At 51.5% G+C, this 17,168-nt stretch overlaps 1 protein-coding gene and 1 pseudogene across 2 annotated transcripts; one reads left to right on the forward strand and one right to left on the reverse strand.

Annotated features, from left to right (window-relative positions):
* Positions 1-46: 46 nt before the first annotated feature.
* LOC136508574 (26S proteasome non-ATPase regulatory subunit 11 homolog) lies at positions 47-2,989 on the reverse strand. 2 transcript variants are annotated; one of them, XM_066503287.1, is made up of 3 exons: positions 2,741-2,989; positions 235-1,546; positions 47-130 (listed from the first exon to the last, which is right to left on the reverse strand). In XM_066503287.1, exons 1-2 carry the CDS (start codon positions 2,972-2,974, stop codon positions 254-256), a joined length of 1,527 nt encoding a protein of 508 aa, XP_066359384.1. In that variant the 5' UTR covers positions 2,975-2,989; the 3' UTR covers positions 47-130; positions 235-253. The 2 variants fall into 2 exon arrangements, with proteins under 2 accessions (XP_066359384.1, XP_066359383.1); XM_066503286.1 differs by having other exon boundaries at positions 47-1,546.
* A 2,362-nt stretch (positions 2,990-5,351) lies between these two features.
* Positions 5,352-17,168, forward strand: part of LOC136507709 (uncharacterized) — a 31,276-nt pseudogene continuing 19,459 nt past the window's right edge.

Genomic DNA, 17,168 nt, shown 5'->3' on the forward strand with positions numbered 1-17,168 from the left:
TGGATTTTCACGCCAGTGGAAATAACATAAAGTAGGAAAAAGGAAATAGTGTTAAACAGTACTTCCATCATCCCGAAACAAGAGTATCCATGAGCAATATGGCTAATTGTAACACAACACAGTCCGCCACCTGAAAAAGAAAAAGATGAAAAAAAATTGCAGAATAAGATGACACTTGGAGAGCTAAAGTATGGTCAACTGAACTGACAGTAGACCGTGAAAAGAAGTTAACACCTAGGCCGTCCACTGCATCTCAGGCCATGATCTTGGCCGATCTCATGTACAGGCTGTCCACAACCTTCCCGACATTCGTGATCGTTTCAAGCGTGGCAGGGAAGATCTCCTCAGTCTTGCTGTCCTCGAAGATGATGAGGCAGCCAGCGCCTTGATCTAGTGTCCCTGCGAATTTCTTGTCAAGGATCATCTGGGACAGCTTCTTCTCAACATGTTTGATTGGCAGCTCAATCATCTCTGCAATGTGGGCAATCTCCACCCTTGAGTAGGGCTCAATCAACCTGCAGAGGTTCTGCTCCAAGAGAGTATCATACAGTGAAGAAAGGTGCCTGTGGACAATAGGATCTTCTTCCAGCTGAGCTTTGTAATCACGGAGAGCAGTTTCGAAGTACTTCAGAGACCTTTTGGAATAGGCATCGGCCACAGATTTCAGAGCATCAACATCAGGACCCAGATACTTCAGGCCAGCCTTTGATGAGATGATTCCTGCAACATCATCAGCTTGGTTGACCATTATCTTGCACAGAAGCATGTACTTCAAGCTGAAGATGGCCTTGGGATCTTCCAGTGAACTAAAAGCTTCAAATGCTTCGAAGAAGTAGCTGTAAGCAGTCTTGTAATCCTTCTCTTCAGCATGAAGGATTCCGCTCTGCAGATCAATAGTGCCCTGCTGAGATGGTGGCACGTAAATGGCATTGGCTGCAGTTCTTGCAGCGGTCAGAGAAGCTTTGGCTTTTGGAAGGTTTCTCAGAGAGAAATGGAGCTTGCTCTCCAGGAGGTCAATGTCCACAAGAAGCAACTTGTCATCCAGCCTCCTGACTTCCTTGATGAGTCCAGAGAGGAGTGTGAGGGCCTCAGTATACTCCTGATTCTCTAACAGAAGGGCTGCCAGCCTTGCTTCCACACGCTGCCTGAGGAAGGTTCGCTTCTCCGCACGGGTCCATTCTACCATCTCCTTGCACAGTGAGATCTGAAGCTCAGATGTTCCAGGTATCTTGGCAACGGCATCAATGATGCCACGCACAATCTTCGCGGTCTTTGCCTTAGGGATCAATGCAAAAAAGGCCCTGAGCTGGGTCAAAAGGTTCCTGAGATCCTCAGCTCTGTTCTCTTTTGTGAGGTAGTTTGTGAGATTCGTAATGGCAAACTCTTTTACTCTCAGTGCATCCGCTGATGAAGAGGGATCCTCAAGCACATGGTAGAGGATTGAGATGGACTCCGAAGCGTCCTTGGCCTCCTGAGCTTTTGCTATGGACCCAGTGGTAGCAGGGAGGTATGAAGATTGCATCGATGAAGACATGGTGAATTCCCACTGCAAGAGAGATGAACACAATAATATATTAGAAATGGTGAACAGAGCCCGGTCAATATGAGTAGTAGAAAATTATTACATAGTACAATACAAAGTGCTGATAATTATGGAATCCATATGTACGTACTACCCGCTGTCAGAAGAAATAAATCGTTTCAGACATACTATATCACTTGTTTTTTTGCCCCATATATTTGATTTGTCCAAATAATCATGCTCTAGAGACGGGAGGTAGAATGACAAAATTTGTACAAGTGCTGATAATTATGGAATCCATATGTATGTACTATCTGGTGTCGAAAAAAAGAAGTCGTTTCATATATACTATATCACTTGTTTTTTTTTCCTTATATTTGATTTGTCCAAGTCATCATGCTCTAGAGATTGGAGGTAGAATGACGAAAATTCTACCCACACCAAAGCAAATAGGTAAAACTTTCAACAGATCAAGTAACCACGAACCACAGCATCTTGGTTTTTATTGTTATTGCCAAGTCATAAAGAAAGAATCCATATGTATGTACTCTCTGCTGTCGAAAAGAAGAAGTTGTTTCATACATACTACATCACTTGTTTCTTTCCTTATATTTGATTTGTCCAAAACATCATGCTCTTGAGATTGGAGGTAGAAATAGAATGATGAAAATTCTACCCACACCAAAGCAAACAGGCAAAACTTTCACATATCAAGTAACCACGAATCACAGCATCTTGGTTTTCATTGTTATTGCCAGTCATCAAGAAAAAAACTGACAGGTAACAAGCAAAGGAACAGGTTTTGGGAGAATTAGCTACTGGAATACAGACATATCAAATCCCTTGCCTTTCCCCACAGGGGCACCCATACAAGGGACTCTGGGTAATCGATTACTCGCATATCAAATCCTGGAATCTCCCCACAGGCGCAAGGCGCACTACTTGGTTATCTGTTAAAATATTACGGGTCACCATGACACTGAAACTGCAAGCAAGCCGTATTGTTTGTAACAAACTAACAACACGAGCAAACGCACAAGCGGCGGATCCAGTATAGGACATGCGTAGCTCTTTCGTTTTTGGCAAAGAAGATCGAATCTATTGGGTTTAGCACATACATGTAAATTGGGTCAGATCTCAGATTAGGGTTTCGGGATGCTCGATTTCGCACAGCAGGCAGGGAGGAAAGGGAGCGGTAGGGGAGGGAGGGGTGTGTACCAGGAGGAGACTCGTCGCGGCGAAGGTCACAGTGAAGAGGGCGCCGCCGCTCGCCCCGCCGTCGACGCCGGAAAAAAGAAGCCGAGTCAGGGCAGACGTAGTCGGAAGGGCAAACAAACGATTTGTTTTTCTTTTTCTTGCGAAGAAAGAAGATCGATGACCGGGAGATATCCTACTATAGGTCGGTGGGCCGACTTCGACTCCAGCAAGACAGGAAAAGATGGGCCAGCCCATATATTAAGACCGGGCCTATAGATTGCTGGGTCCGCGTGCCGTACGTCATGCCGGCTTCAGCCCACTAGCTCTATTGTTGCCGTTGTCGCTCCAATCATCGCCTCGTCTTATGGGCCGTGGCTGCCGTTCACCGTTAAGATTGAGTCCACGCCAATTGAAGCTGTCTGTACTACCCTCTCATCTAATTATTATTTTCTCTCAAATAATCTAATTATATTATTAAATGATTAACAAAATTAACAAAATTTTTTTAAAAAAATAGTATATACGAAAATATTTTTTCACGACTAGATAAAGAAAATTAACAAAGATATTTCAAAGGTCGTCCTATGTACGACATGACAGAAGGTGCACGAAGTAAAGACTTGCCGTGCTATATCGGCATGGCCCAACGAGGTCCTGACCTGGAACAGGCCGAAGCACGAGAGGGATCAGGTCGTGTCATGCGAAAATTTCTCTCCAATTTTTGACTCTCCACTCTCATCCAAGTTTGTATGTCCCTTCATTATCTCTATCGTAAAAGATGGTTTTGTTTTCGTGATAAATTAGAGAGAAGAGTCACAATTAATTTATTGTTCGTTCGTGATCCAGACTCACGAACCATGCTTATAGAAGTTAGAATAGCGCGTGTCATCTAGTCGTAAAGTCCGATTCCAAAACATATTGGAATAGATAATGCAAGCTATACGTTCTATTGGACTAAAAAATATGGAGCTAAGCAGTTCTAAACAGACTCTATGTCTAGATGCATACATAGTTAAAAAAATTATATCTAGAAAAACCAAGTATGTATATATCCGATGGACGTAAAGCAAGACCTTCACAGCTGGCAACGTTTGCTTGGTACCTACGTGTGCACCGTGCACACAAAGACGGCGCTATATACGAATACCAAAGCATGCACTCATATACACACTCCAAAGTCATCGTCTACCTGGCGATACGAAACCTTGATTCCTGCTCACACGTCCGATACCAATCATATTTTACTAAGAGCTCACGCATCCAGTCCTGCCCGATTCTGATACAAAGACCACGATTCTGGTACCAATCATATTTCACTAGCGGCTAGAGCTTGTGTAGAGAAAAAAATGAATGGGTTTTGATGTGGATAGGGATTGCAACGGGTCTAACCCTATCGGGTTTTGCCTTAACGTTCTCATATCGACATAATTTGATGCCCTGCTCCCCATCCTCGACTGCGCTTTCGGGGCAAGTTTTCCCCCATCCACGTCCCCAAATGGGGATTATACACCCAATGGGGTCTCCGTCCCCGATGATTCCTCATAAAGCAACATCAAAAGAAGACTACAACATTTGTAAGTTGCAAAAATTAGCGGAATTAAATAGCAGGCAAAGAATTGGAAGTACATACAAACATATACCAAATGAGAACAAACATGACAGAAATAACAATTTATCCATTCACCATTCATTCTTTCGCAAGTTCATTAGTCTCATAGATCCATGGAAAGACACTAAGACTACATATTAAAGTTTCTCGAAGTGACCAACAACAAATCGACATCGGCATCAAGTTTATGGCGGCAAGACAAACTAGAGGATCCCGCAGCTGCCATGGAAGCTCTGGCCTGGCTCCTTGGTGCTTGCTGTCCGCGGTGGGTACTAGCTAGCGGAGAGAGGGATGGTAAGAAAAGTCAGCAAGTGGCGGTGCGCGGGAGATGACTCGGGAGGCGAAACCACGGCGGTTCAGTGTGGCAGCAATGGAGAACGTGGCCGTGTGGGAGACCGCGACCCTTGGACGCGTGTGGGCGCGAGGCGGCTGGCGGCTTGGGAACGAGAAAGAATAAGTGAAGGGATCGAGGCGCTAGGGTTTGGAGGAATTTATACGTCTTTAGTGGGGTTGGGCCAAATATAGGATGTTGGGCTTCTTTCAACATATATCATATAGCACAGGCAGACAAGGACATAACGTGGACCCCGACGGGATCGAGTTTGGGGACAGGGAGCACGTTTTCTTTGGCGCTTCCCTCGATGGGGGGGTGAAAACTGGCCATTAGTATCTCCATGGCGAGTAAAAACGTACCATCCCCATTCCTTAATGGATGAAATCCCTTTCGAGGATTGGGTCCCTGTTGCCATCCCTAGGTGTGGATGAAGAAAGGTGGGGTGAAGTTGAAGTACATTAGAGTAACATGTTAACCTTCTATATTAATTAAGTTCCATTTGATGATGTCTAATGAAAAGACAACCATTTTAACAATTCGATACCAACAATACACTTTGTGTGGTTGGAGTCAAGGTTGGGAATTGTGAATTGAATGTTTGCTATTGGGTTTAATTTTGTGCGCGAGCAACAATCTAAGGATATACAATGGATTCATTCTCCAAATTTTATTCTTGTAGGATTGCAATCATGTCAAGGGCACCTAAAAGTAGGTTTGGATCCGTGGCCGGGAAAAAAATTGAAAAGCAGGTCAGAATGGATGCAGCTAGGTTTTGTCCATATCCGAGCAATAGAGGAGGCCATGGTGTTGCAAGTGGAGCAAATCATCGCATGGATAGTGTCGGGTTCATAAACCCGGGTCCCTCATGGACCGGCTTCCAAGCAAAGGCTCGGCCCAGCAGACGACGTTGCGAACAACGCACAACTCCTGGGCCATCCCAAATACCTAAACGACAAGCCAGAAGGGTGATCCAATCTCCGACCAGAAGGCCTCACCAAGGAGGAACAACGCTCGCTTCCGAATCTGGTCCGCCTCTCCGACCGGATGGCCTGGCCAAACACCGCTTCCGAACTCCAGCCCGCGTCTCCGATCGGGGATGCACCGAACCCCCTGCTTATAGCTCTTCTCCAACTAACGCAGTCAGAGCCATCTGGAACCAACCGACCGGGGACGCCCGCTCGGTGAGGACTAGGAAACGGACGGAGCATGTAAGGCAGGGCACTCAAGTCAACCGTGATACCAAGGACCATACCCTGCACACCTGCAGGACAGTAACCGATAGGACATGTCAGAGGGGTGCCCTACAACCTTCCAGGCATGTCAGAACCCAAGCAGTGTTGTGAGCGCCGACATTTGCCCTACAGTGTTGTAGGCGCCATCAACTCCATACCAGGCAAACACGGTAAGGCTCCCCCCACACTCCTCTGGACATCAACAGTGTTGTGGGAGCTGTCATTTACCATACATGGTGAATACGGTAAAATCTCCCACATGCGTCTGACAACAACAGTGTTATGGGTGCCTACCATCATCTTGTACCAGACGACGTGGGCAATAAGACTTAGTAGCATGCGTACTCTCTCTCTCTCGCTTGTAAGGCCGCCCCCTTCATCTATAAAAGAGGATGCGCTCTCTCCCAACAGATAGATCCATGAGTTCACTCACACACACAACAAAACCACTAGGTTCAAAATACTCGAGCACACGCTCGAACACTTAGCTCATAGCGGAGCTCCCGTAACTCTCGGCCCTTTAGTCTGGAGTCCGGCCAGGCCGCTTGCACCCCCCATCTTTCTCCCTTCCATTTTAACCCCATGGCAAACTTCGAGCACCTGGGCTCAGGAATAAAGTCACCGACCGACTCAAACTGGACGTAGGGCATGTTGCCTGAACTAGTATAAACCCTGTGTCATTGAGTGCTAGGCCATATCCGATCACAACGTATGGCAAAACTACAAATATTTATGTGTTGGTCACTTTTTGCATCGATAGTTGGCGCCGTTCGTGGGGAAGACGTTGTACGTTCACACTTTTGGTCATCGGATGGCCCACTTTTCTGCCACCATCGCCATGGCGGGCTCAAGCGATACGACTCGCTTTGGGTCGCTGGAGTTTCCCGCACTCCCACCTGTTGGGATGTGGGTTCCACCTGTCTTTGAGCCGTCCCAGGCCTTCCTCTTCAGAAGCCTGGACTTCATCGCCGACTGGCTCGGCGTACTACACCTTCGCAAGGAGGCACTTGTTCTGGCGCCCGTCGGAGGGGCACCCTCCATCGGCTCCGAGACACACGACGACTTCAACGATGAGGCGCCTACGCTTAATTTCGAGCAAACTCTCTGCTCAAACCCCGCCATGAGTAATGTACATGCTATTATGTACTCGCTATTTACTATCTTTTGTCAATTATTCGGAGGGACCGCGTTGTCCATACCACAATAGCCATTCGACTGGTCCCCCTATGGCCCCGCGTCCCCTACGGACGCGTATGCCCGGGGGCTCCAAAAAATGCTGACGTCACCTCCAATCACATCTGAATTCGTGGGGATGGCGAGCTATGCTCTCACTTGTTTCTACGAACTCCTAGATGACGAGGTTGAGAGCGACAGCTTTAGCATTAGTGACATGGCGCCTAGCCACCATTCGTCCTAGGAGTGCACTATGGCAGACGCTTCGGGATGGTCGCCAGTGGTAGCAGAGTCCTTGCAGACTCACACCCCTCTGGACCCTCATGTGGGGCCCTCGCGCTTGCACAAGAGCACTGCAAGGAGCTACAACAAAGGCGACAGAACCAGCCGCCACCTGCGCCCGCACGCTCGATGCATCACGATGCGCCCTGTGCGTGTAACCCGGTGAGCGGCGCCCATAGTTCGCTCGGGCTAGCCAGAACATCGCCGCTGCGGCAATGCTTCTACACAGCGTTCCTGAGCCCGTCGACCCCTAGGAGCGGGCGATCGACCAGAACCTCTGGGCATTGGTGGAAGCCACCGCCGTTCAACAGGTGGAAAGCTTCGCATCATGACTCTGACTCGTAGCCTCTCTCCCCACCAGGGGAGTGGGGATCCACCAGATGGATCACTCCATCCGCTCACCGCTACAACCACCAAGCGCGGCACAGGAGGCCGTAGCATCGCCACGGTCCAACCCAGCACCTACTCCACACTGATCGCTCGGTCCAAACCAAGATGCTCGCAACATCATCAGCAACCGGCATCAGGCCTGGCATGATGATGATGTCCATCGGGCGACGGTGAGGGCAGGCGACTTAGGCCCCGGCCGGACCATTGTGGGGAGCGGTGAAACACGCCCTAGGCATGGTCGCCGGCTAGATGATCGGAGTCCCAACCTAGATTGCCCGGGACCATGGGCCTTTGGGCGGTTCATCCGGAGAGCGCCATTCCCACAGCGCTTTCGACCGCCCACCAACATCGCCAAGTACACTAGGAAGATGAACCTCGGTATATGGCTCGAAGATTTCTCGCTCACCTACCGAGCCAGAGGAGTAGATGATGACCATTTCATCATTCAATATCTCCCCATCTGCGTCGGGGAATATGTTTGGGCATGGCTTGAATTCCTCCTGCACGACAGCATCCATGAATGGGCAGACCTCAAGAGGGTCTTCATCAGGAACTTCTAGGGGACGTATGTCCGCCCTGGGAACTCCTAGGACCTCAAGAGTTGCTAGCAGGAGCCCAGTGAGTCCCTACAGGATTACATCCATAGGTTCTCCCAATGATGCAACTCCCTCCCTGATGTCGTCGACGCGGATGTCATTAGTGCATTCCTCTCCAGGACAACCTGCGAGTCCCTGATCCACAAGCTTGGCTGCCTAAAGCCCTGAACCACCCGCGACCTGCTCGACGTCGCCACAAACCATGCCTCCAGCGAGGAGGTAGTCGGAGCAGTCTTAAATGAAGGTCGGGACAAGGGCAAGGCCAAGCACAAGGACCAAGACGAGGGCCCCTCCACGCAGAGGGGCAAGAAGAACAAGAAGGATCAGCGCCGAACGACCGACTCTGCGTTAGTCACCATAGCTGATCGCGCGGGCAAGCAGCCCTAGTAGGGCATGCTCAACCACTTCAACAAGCTCATGGATAGCCCATGCACCAACCATGCCTACCCCGTCAAACACTTCTACAAGGACTGTGAGCTCCTCAAATGTTTCCTGTGATAGGCCGGCGAGACGAAAGGAGACGGCAAAGAGGCAGCAGCCAAGAAAGGAGGCATGGCGAGCAAGGATGAGGAAAGCTTCCCCGACCCCAAGGAATGCATCATGATCTTCGGGGGATCTGACGCCATTTGCTCTAAGAGCTAGCACAAGGTGCGCTACAGAGAGGCATGCGCCACCGAGACTGTTGTCCCCTCCTTCCTTAGCTTGTCGGAATCTCCGATCACCTTTGATCAGAGGGACCATCCCCCCCCCCCACGTCGCTAGACCAGGACGCTACCCACTCGTCGTCGACCCCATCATCTGCAAGAAGCACCTCGCCAAGGTGCTATTGGACAGAGGCAGCGGCCTCAATATCCTCTACGTCAACACCCTCGACACCATGCACATCCCCCGGTCAGAACTCCGCCTAGCGGGCTCTCCCTTCCATGGCATGATCCTGGGTGCATAGGCGTACCCACTCAGGCAGATCGACCTACCCGTCACGTTTGGCAACCAAGCCAACTTCTGCTCAGAGGTCCTCACCTTCAAAGTGGTGGACTTCCTAGGGTCCTACCAAGCCATCTTGGGGCGCCCATGCTACACCAAATTCACGGTAATCCCCAACTACACCTACCTCAAGATAAAGATGCTAGGACCGAACGACATCATCACCATGGGCAGTGCCTTCTCGCACGCCTTCACGTGTGACCACGAGCATTTTGAGCTCACCACCGCGGTCATCAACTCATCCGAGCTCCCACGGCTTGGGGAGTCGTCGACCCCAGTAGTCCTAGACTACAACAAACCAACCTCCTCGATGGCCTTCTGCCCACTTGAGGAAACCAAGGCGGTGGGAATCGACCCCACTGACCCTATCAAGATGGTGAGGATCGGGACCCAGCTCCTAGCCAAATAGGAATGCGAGCTTGTCGACTTCCTACCCGCCAATCATGATGTCTTTGCATGGAAGCCTTCTGACATGCCAGGCATGCCATGGGAGGTCACCGAGCACATGCTGCGCCTCATCCTAGGCTCAAAGCCCGCCAAGCAGCGCCTGCGTCGCTTCGATGATGAGAGGTATTGCACTCCGATTGGCTTGCCAATCCTGTTCTTGTTAAAAAAAGACCGAGAAATGGAGAATGTGTGTTGATTATACTAGCCTCAACAAAGCGTGTCCAAAGGATCACTTTCCTTTGCCATGCATAGACCAGATAGTCAACTCCACCTCGGGATGCGAGATCCTCTCCTTTCTGGATGCCTACTCAGGCTATCACCAGATTACGATGAAAGAGTCTGATCAACTCGCAACCTCATTCATCACCCCATATGGTTCGTACTGTTATGTAACCACACCTTTCGGTCTGAAGAACGCTAGCGCCACCTACCAAAGGTGCATGCAGCAATGCTTCATCAACCAAATCGACCTGCTCGATCAGCCTGATCAAGCTGAGCGGCCGAAACCAACAATTGTTGTCTATGTTGATGATATAGTGGTCAAAACGGCTCAAGCTTGCGACCTGATCGTAAACTTGGCCACAACGTTCACGAACCTCTGAAATTTCAACATCAAATTGAATCTCGAGAAATGTGTTTTCGGGGTTTCGAAAGGGAAGCTGCTTGTATACATTGTGTCTGAGCACGGCATCGAGGCCAACCCCAAAAAAATCACGGCCATCTCCAACATGGGCCCCATACGCAACGTCAAGGGCGTACAAAGGCTCACCGACTGTCTGGCTACCTTGAGCCAATTCATCTCTTGGCTCGGCGAATGGGGGATGCCACTATACAAGATCCTCAAAAAGATGGACGTCTTCGTTTGGACCGAGGAAACTCAGCAGGCTCTAGAGAGCCTCAAAGCGTCACTGACATCGGCCCCAATCCTCGTCGCTCCCAAACGGGGAGAACCCCTTCTCCTCTACATCGCAGCGAGCAACCATGTGGTGAGCGCCACTCTGGTCATCAAAAGGGAGGAGCCAGGACACCACCTTAAGGTCTAGTGACCCGTATACTTTGTTGGGGAGGTACTCACCGACCCCAAGGTCCGGTACCCCTAGGTGTAGAAACTCCTATATGCCGTGCTGATGGTGACCCAAAAGCTCCTGCACTACTTCATTGACCACGAAGTCACGATCGTCACTTCATACCCGCTCGGAGACATCATCCACAACCGTGATGCTGCTGGGCGGATCTCCAAGTGGGCACTCGAACTCATGGGCCATAACATCAGGTACATCCCCCGTACCACTATTAAATCTCAGGCTCTCATGGATTTTGTCGCTGAATGGACGGAGGTCCAGCTACGAACCCTGGATGTCACCCACAAGTACTAGACAATGTACTTCAACAGGTCCGTAATGGCGCCCGGCTCAGGGGCTAGAGTGGTTTTGATCTCCCCGGACGGGAGTAGGCTCTGCTACACCATCCACCTCCATTTCTCATCTTCAAACAACGCCATGGAATACGAGGCCCTCATTAATGGGCTACGCATCACCATCGAGCTCGGCGCTACGCGACTCTACGTCTGTAGTGACTCAGAGCTGGTCATTGACCAAGTCATGAAGGAGTCCTCCTATAAAAACCCCCTCATGGAAGTATACTGCCAAGAGGTGCACAAGCTCGAGGACAAATTCCAGGGGATCGAGCTGCATCACATCCCCTGAAAGGACAATGTTGTCGTCAATTTTCTCACAAAATTGGCCACCAGGCGGGATCCGTCTCCGAGTGGGATCTTCATCAACGATCTCCACGAGTTGTCCGCCCGCATACTGGAAGGTCCGAGCCAGACACACCCCAATGCCAACCCAGCGCCCGAGGGCTCCGACCTCGACGCCAAGCCGACGCTCAGGGGCTTTGACCCCAGTGCCTCCATGACGATGTCACCCGCTGACATCGCCATGTTGGCACTTGATCAAACTAACTGGCGAGTGCCGCTACTCACCTACCTCCTCGAGGAGGTTCTCCCACCTGAAAGGACTAAAGCCCGATGGATCGCTCGATGCACCAAGACCTTCATCGTGCTCGGTGATGAACTCTATAAATGGAGTCCATCGTGGGTGCTCATGAAGTGCATCCCTACCAACCAGGGGAAGCAGCTCCTCCTTGAGGTCCATGCTAGGATCTGCGTACATCACGTGGCCCCGATGTCGCTGGTCGAAAAAGCATTTCGCCAAGGTTTTTACTAGCCTACTGCACTACGAGATGCAGAGGTGGTCATCCGCAGGTGTGAGGGATGCCAGTTCTACGCTCGACAAACACATTTGCCGGCATAGGAGCTTCAAACCATCCCTATCACCTGGCCGTTCATGGTCTGGGGCCTTGACATGGTAGGACCCCTCAAAAAAGGCCTAGGCGGCTTCACTCACCTGCTTGTAGCGGTCGACAAGTTCACCAAGTGGATAGAGGCCAAGCCCATCACCAACATCCGCTCGGAAGAGGCGGTCAAATTCTTCCTCGACATCATCTACCGATTCGACGTTCCTAACTGTATCATCACTGACCATGGGACTAACTTCACTAGGAAGAAGTTCCTGGACTTCAGTGATGGATACGACATCAGGATCGACTGGGCCTTGGTCGAACATCCACGTACTAACGGTCAGGTCGAGTGTGCCAATGGCATGGTCCTCCAAGGACTTAAGCCACACATCTTCAACCGACTCAACAAGTACGCCGGGTGATGGGTTGCAGAGGTCCCCATGATCCTCTAGAGCCTAAGAACGACCCTGAACCGATCCATAGGGTTCACACCCTTCTTCCTAGCCTATGGAGCTGAAGCAGTATTGCCCTCTGACCTCAACCACGACGCCCCAAGGGTGAAGTCTTTTGACTATGACCGAGCCGTGGGGGCTCAGCAAGACGTAGTCGACCTGCTCAAAGAGGCATGTGAGACAACCATCATCCGCTCCTGCTCGCTACTAGCAAACTCTTCGTAGGTACCATGAAAGGAAGATCAGGGGGAGGACCCTTGAAGTCGGCGATCTCGTACTCCAGAGGACCCAATCAACGAAGGAGAAGCACAAACTCTCTCCACCATGGGAAGGTCCCTATACGGTGACCGAGGTGATCCGACTGGACACCTACCGACTAAAGGACGGCAATGGCGACGTTCTCACCAACACTTAGAACATTGAACAGCTACGTTGTTTTTCCCCTAAATTCAGTCTTACCGCTTTTTTATTCAACACTTGCTCCTATAAAGCACCCTAGCTTGAACACTTTTAGCCCAGGTTGTTTGGGGGCTCCATGAGGGTACAATACTACCTCTCTTTTTTACTATCACATGGTAAAAAATTTTTGCTCGAACAAAAGGGCATTCCATTCCTTTGATTACCCTACGTGACTTTGTTTTTACTCCTGACCGAGCGCACCCCGCCATGACCTACGGTTACGAGCAGTCGAGCCTCGCGGGCCACGCCAAGGTTTTTAAAGTTGCAGCCTATGGAACAAACGGGCAGGTGTGAAAAAGAAAGGATAAAAATAAAGCTATGCTAGGATAAAAAACAAGGAACGGATAGTGATTCTATCATAAAGCAGAACTGATGTATTCATTGGTACAAAAACTGTTCACACGGGGGCTCCCCCATGAACTTAATGGTCACATTTGCTGACTACTTCTACTCCAAATACTACTATGGCCACTCAGCAGCATCGTCTGATGTCAAAGGTGAGGCCACGACAAATACCACTAGACATAACCGCCACTGCAAGGGCTCTGCTCGGTTCTGCTCCCTCGACTTCAGCAAGCGCAACGGGTACCTCAAGGGCGTCGCACCCATAGATGCTCAGTAGAAGAGCATGGAGCTCTGGACCTTCTCATGCAGTCGAGGCAGCTCCTGGGCAGGGACGCCACCCACCGAAGTATGGCCGCCATGGTTAGAGGATGTCTCATCAAACTTTATGAACTAACCAACCTGAGCAGCTACAAGGGCGAAACCCCCCACCAGCACAGTCATGAGTGTCTTCCCCTCTGACAAGACTGGCCCAGAGAAGATTCGTCGAAAGGAGTCCACATGTGGCTCCATCCTGATGAAAGCCTCGCAGACGGTGGCGAAGCCGACGATGTGCAGTACCCTCTAGTGTGCCACCTCCTTCGACGGAAGTAGCCCCTTCTTGGCGAAGGTGGCCAGCACCACCTCATCTACTGCTGGATGACCACCAGCTTGACATTATGCTCTAAAATAATGAACGGGTCTATGAGTTCTCCTTTCCCTCTCCCTTTCCCCTATTTAAGGAGGAGATGCAGCAGTTGAAGAGGGGCAAAGGATTGTGGTGAAAAACTCTCTCCCTTCCCCCTTTCAATGCGGATGGGAAACAACAGGACACGCCCTGATCGATGGGACGCTCCCTGCCCAACGAAACGATGCCTGGTTAGATGGAACGTGGCCTGAGTATGGCCCACCACTACCGCACGCCAGGCGTGAGAAACAAAGTGCCACCACGTGCAGGCGGAACTTAGAAAGGCCCAACTACGGGATCTCCACCCAGGAGAGACCATCAGGCTTCCTGAGTCAATGGATGGCTTAGGCAAACACCTGAGAGATAGGTAAGGAGCAGAGGGACACCCATGTGGGCCATGCCGACTCTGTCACAAACAACGAGCGTGGATCCCGGTCGGATATTTCTGATTGGAACTCTTCAAACCCCGTCACTTGAGTCATCAAGGTAACATTACCAACCCCCACTATTTCTTTTTATATAAACATTCATCTATTGTCATTCACTCATCTATACACGCATTCATTCATTCCATACATCCGAGGCATCGCATATACAGTTAAATGCATCACAACGCTCTGTGTTGCGTCATGAAGTGGCAGTTGCCTCATTCAACATGGACAACGGCCGACTGGGGTTCGAAGGCTGGCCCATGAAGGGCTCGAGGCCGCCTTGCATCAAACAGAGCTAGGGGAGAAAATGCAGATGAACCCTGAGCGGCCCTCACCTAGTCTGCCCCAAAGCAGACATGGTCATCTCGACCTTCTCGTTCGATCCTAACCTCGCCAAACCCACAGAATCTCCATCGAGGGGAGGCCAGCGGGCCACCCAGGTCGGTCTCTAGAACGACCCAGACATCTACTAGGTTGCAGGTTAAGGAGTAGTGGAATGCCACATGAGGGCTATGCCGACCCCATCATGAATAATGGGCCCAGATTTCACTCGAATATGCCCGTTAGCGAGCTCACCGAGCGTGTCACTCGAGCCATCGAGGCAAGCGACGTTAGCTTAGCCCATCCGGTTATGAGAAACCACAGATGGGGTAACGCACAAAACTCAACTGACCCCTACCAAGCCCAATGGGGCTCAAGGGCTCAAGACACCTAAACTGCCTTAGCTGCGCCCGACGTCAGGATCTACGAGCTCCATCTCGCTCGATCCCTAAACTACCTCGGCTGCGCCTGACGCTAGGATCCTTGACTTTGTCTCGCCTGATCCTTAAACTGCCTCGACTGCGTTCGATGCCAGGATCGTGAGCTCCACCTCGCCCGATCACTAAACTGCCTCGGCTACGTCCGATGCCAGGATCTACGAGCTTCATCTCGCCTGATCCCTAAACTACCTTGGCTGCGCCCGACACCAGGATCTGCGAGCTCCGTCTTGCCCGATCCCTAAACTACCTCGACTGCGCTTGGTGCCAGGATCCACGAGCTCCATCTTGCCCGATCCCTAAATTGCCTCGACTATGCTCGATGCTAGGATCCACAAGCTCTAGCTCGCCTGATCCCTAAATTGCCTCAGCTGCACCCGGTGCCAGGATCCATGAGCTTCGTCTCACCTGATCCCTAAATTGCCTCGGCTACGCCCGATGCTAGGATCCATGACTCCATCTCACCTGATCCCTAAACTACCTCGGCTACGCCCGATGCTAGGATCCACGAGCTCCATCTCGCCCGGTCCCTAAACTGCCTCGGCTGCGCCCGACGCCAGGATCCACGAGCTCCATCTCGCCCGATCCCTAAACTACCTCTGCTGCGCCTGACGCCAGGATCCACGAGCTCCGTCTCGCCCGATCCCTAAACTATCATGGTTGTGCCCGATGCCAGGATCCATGACTCTGTCTCACTCGATCCCTAAACTACCTCGGCTAGCGCCCGAGGCCAGGATCCACGAGCTCCGTCTCGCTCGATCCCTAAACTGCCTCGGCTACGCCCGATGCTAGGATTCGCGAGCTCCATCTCACCCGATCCCTAAACTGCCTCGGCTACACCCGACGCTAGGATCTGTGAGCTCCGCCTCGCCCGATCCCTAAACTGCCTCGGCTACGCCCGACGCTAGGATCCATGACTCCATCTCGCTCGATCCCTAAACTGCCTCGGCTATGCCCGACGCTAGGATTCGCGAGCTCCATCTCACCTGATCCCTAAACTGCCTCAGCTACGCCCGATGCTAGGATCCGTGAGCTCCGTCTCGCCCGATCCCTAAACTACCTCGGCTATGCCCGACGCTAGGATCCATGACTCCGTCTCGCTCAATCCCTAAACTGCCTCGGCTACGCCCGATGCTAGGATTTGCGAGCTCCATCTCACCTGATCCCTAAACTGCCTCGGCTGCACCCGACGCTAGGATCCGTGAGCTCCGTCTCGCTCGATCCCTAAACTGCCTCAGCTACACCCGATGCTAGGATTCACTGAGCTCCATCTCACCCGATCCCTAAACTGCCTCAGCTACGCCCGACGCTAGGATCCGTGAGCTCCGTCTCGCCTGATCCCTAAACTGCCTCGGCTATGCCCGACGCTAGGATCCATGACTCCGTCTCGCCCGATCCGTAAACTACCTCGGCTACGCCCGACGCTAGGATCTGTGAACTCCATCTCGCCCGATCCCTAAACTACCTCGACTGCACTCGACGCCAGGATCCACGAGCTCCATCTCGCCCGATCCCTAAACTGCCTCGGCTGCGCCCGACGCCAGGATCCACGAGCTTCGTCTTGCCCGATCCCTAAACTACCATGCCTGCGCCCGATGCCAGGATCCGTGACTCCGTCTGGCCGAATCCCTAAACTGCCTCGGCTGTGCCCGACGCTAGGATCTGCGAGCTTCATCTCGCCTAATCCCTAAACTGCCTTGGCTGCGCCCAACGCTAGGATCCGCAAGCTCTGTCTCACCCGATCCCTAAACTGCGTTGGTTGTGCCTGACGCCCAGATCGGTCCCTAAAAAATGCCTCGCGCACGCCTGCTGACAAAACCCCCTAGGCGATTCTGTCCGAATCACCCGGCGACTCGGGGGCTACACCCGTAGGTGTGCTCACGTGCACCCGCTGATGAAACAAAACTTCCCTCACTGGCAACACAAAAAACCCCCTAGACGATTCAAACCAAATCTTCCGGGGGCTCGGGGGCTACACCCACGATTGCGCTC

Source organism: Miscanthus floridulus, chromosome 15 (assembly GCF_019320115.1).
Source record: "Miscanthus floridulus cultivar M001 chromosome 15, ASM1932011v1, whole genome shotgun sequence".
NCBI classification, from domain to species: domain Eukaryota; kingdom Viridiplantae; phylum Streptophyta; class Magnoliopsida; order Poales; family Poaceae; genus Miscanthus; species Miscanthus floridulus.

Excerpts from the sequence above, each read along its gene's own strand:
- LOC136508574 (XM_066503287.1), bottom strand. The coding sequence starts at position 2,974 with ATGGGCTGGCCCATCTTTTCCTGTCTTGCTGGAGTCGAAGTCGGCCCA. Across the intron at positions 1,547-2,740 it reads CCGCGACGAGTCTCCTCCTG|TGGGAATTCACCATGTCTTC; the intron begins GTACACACCCCT and ends TCTCTCTTGCAG.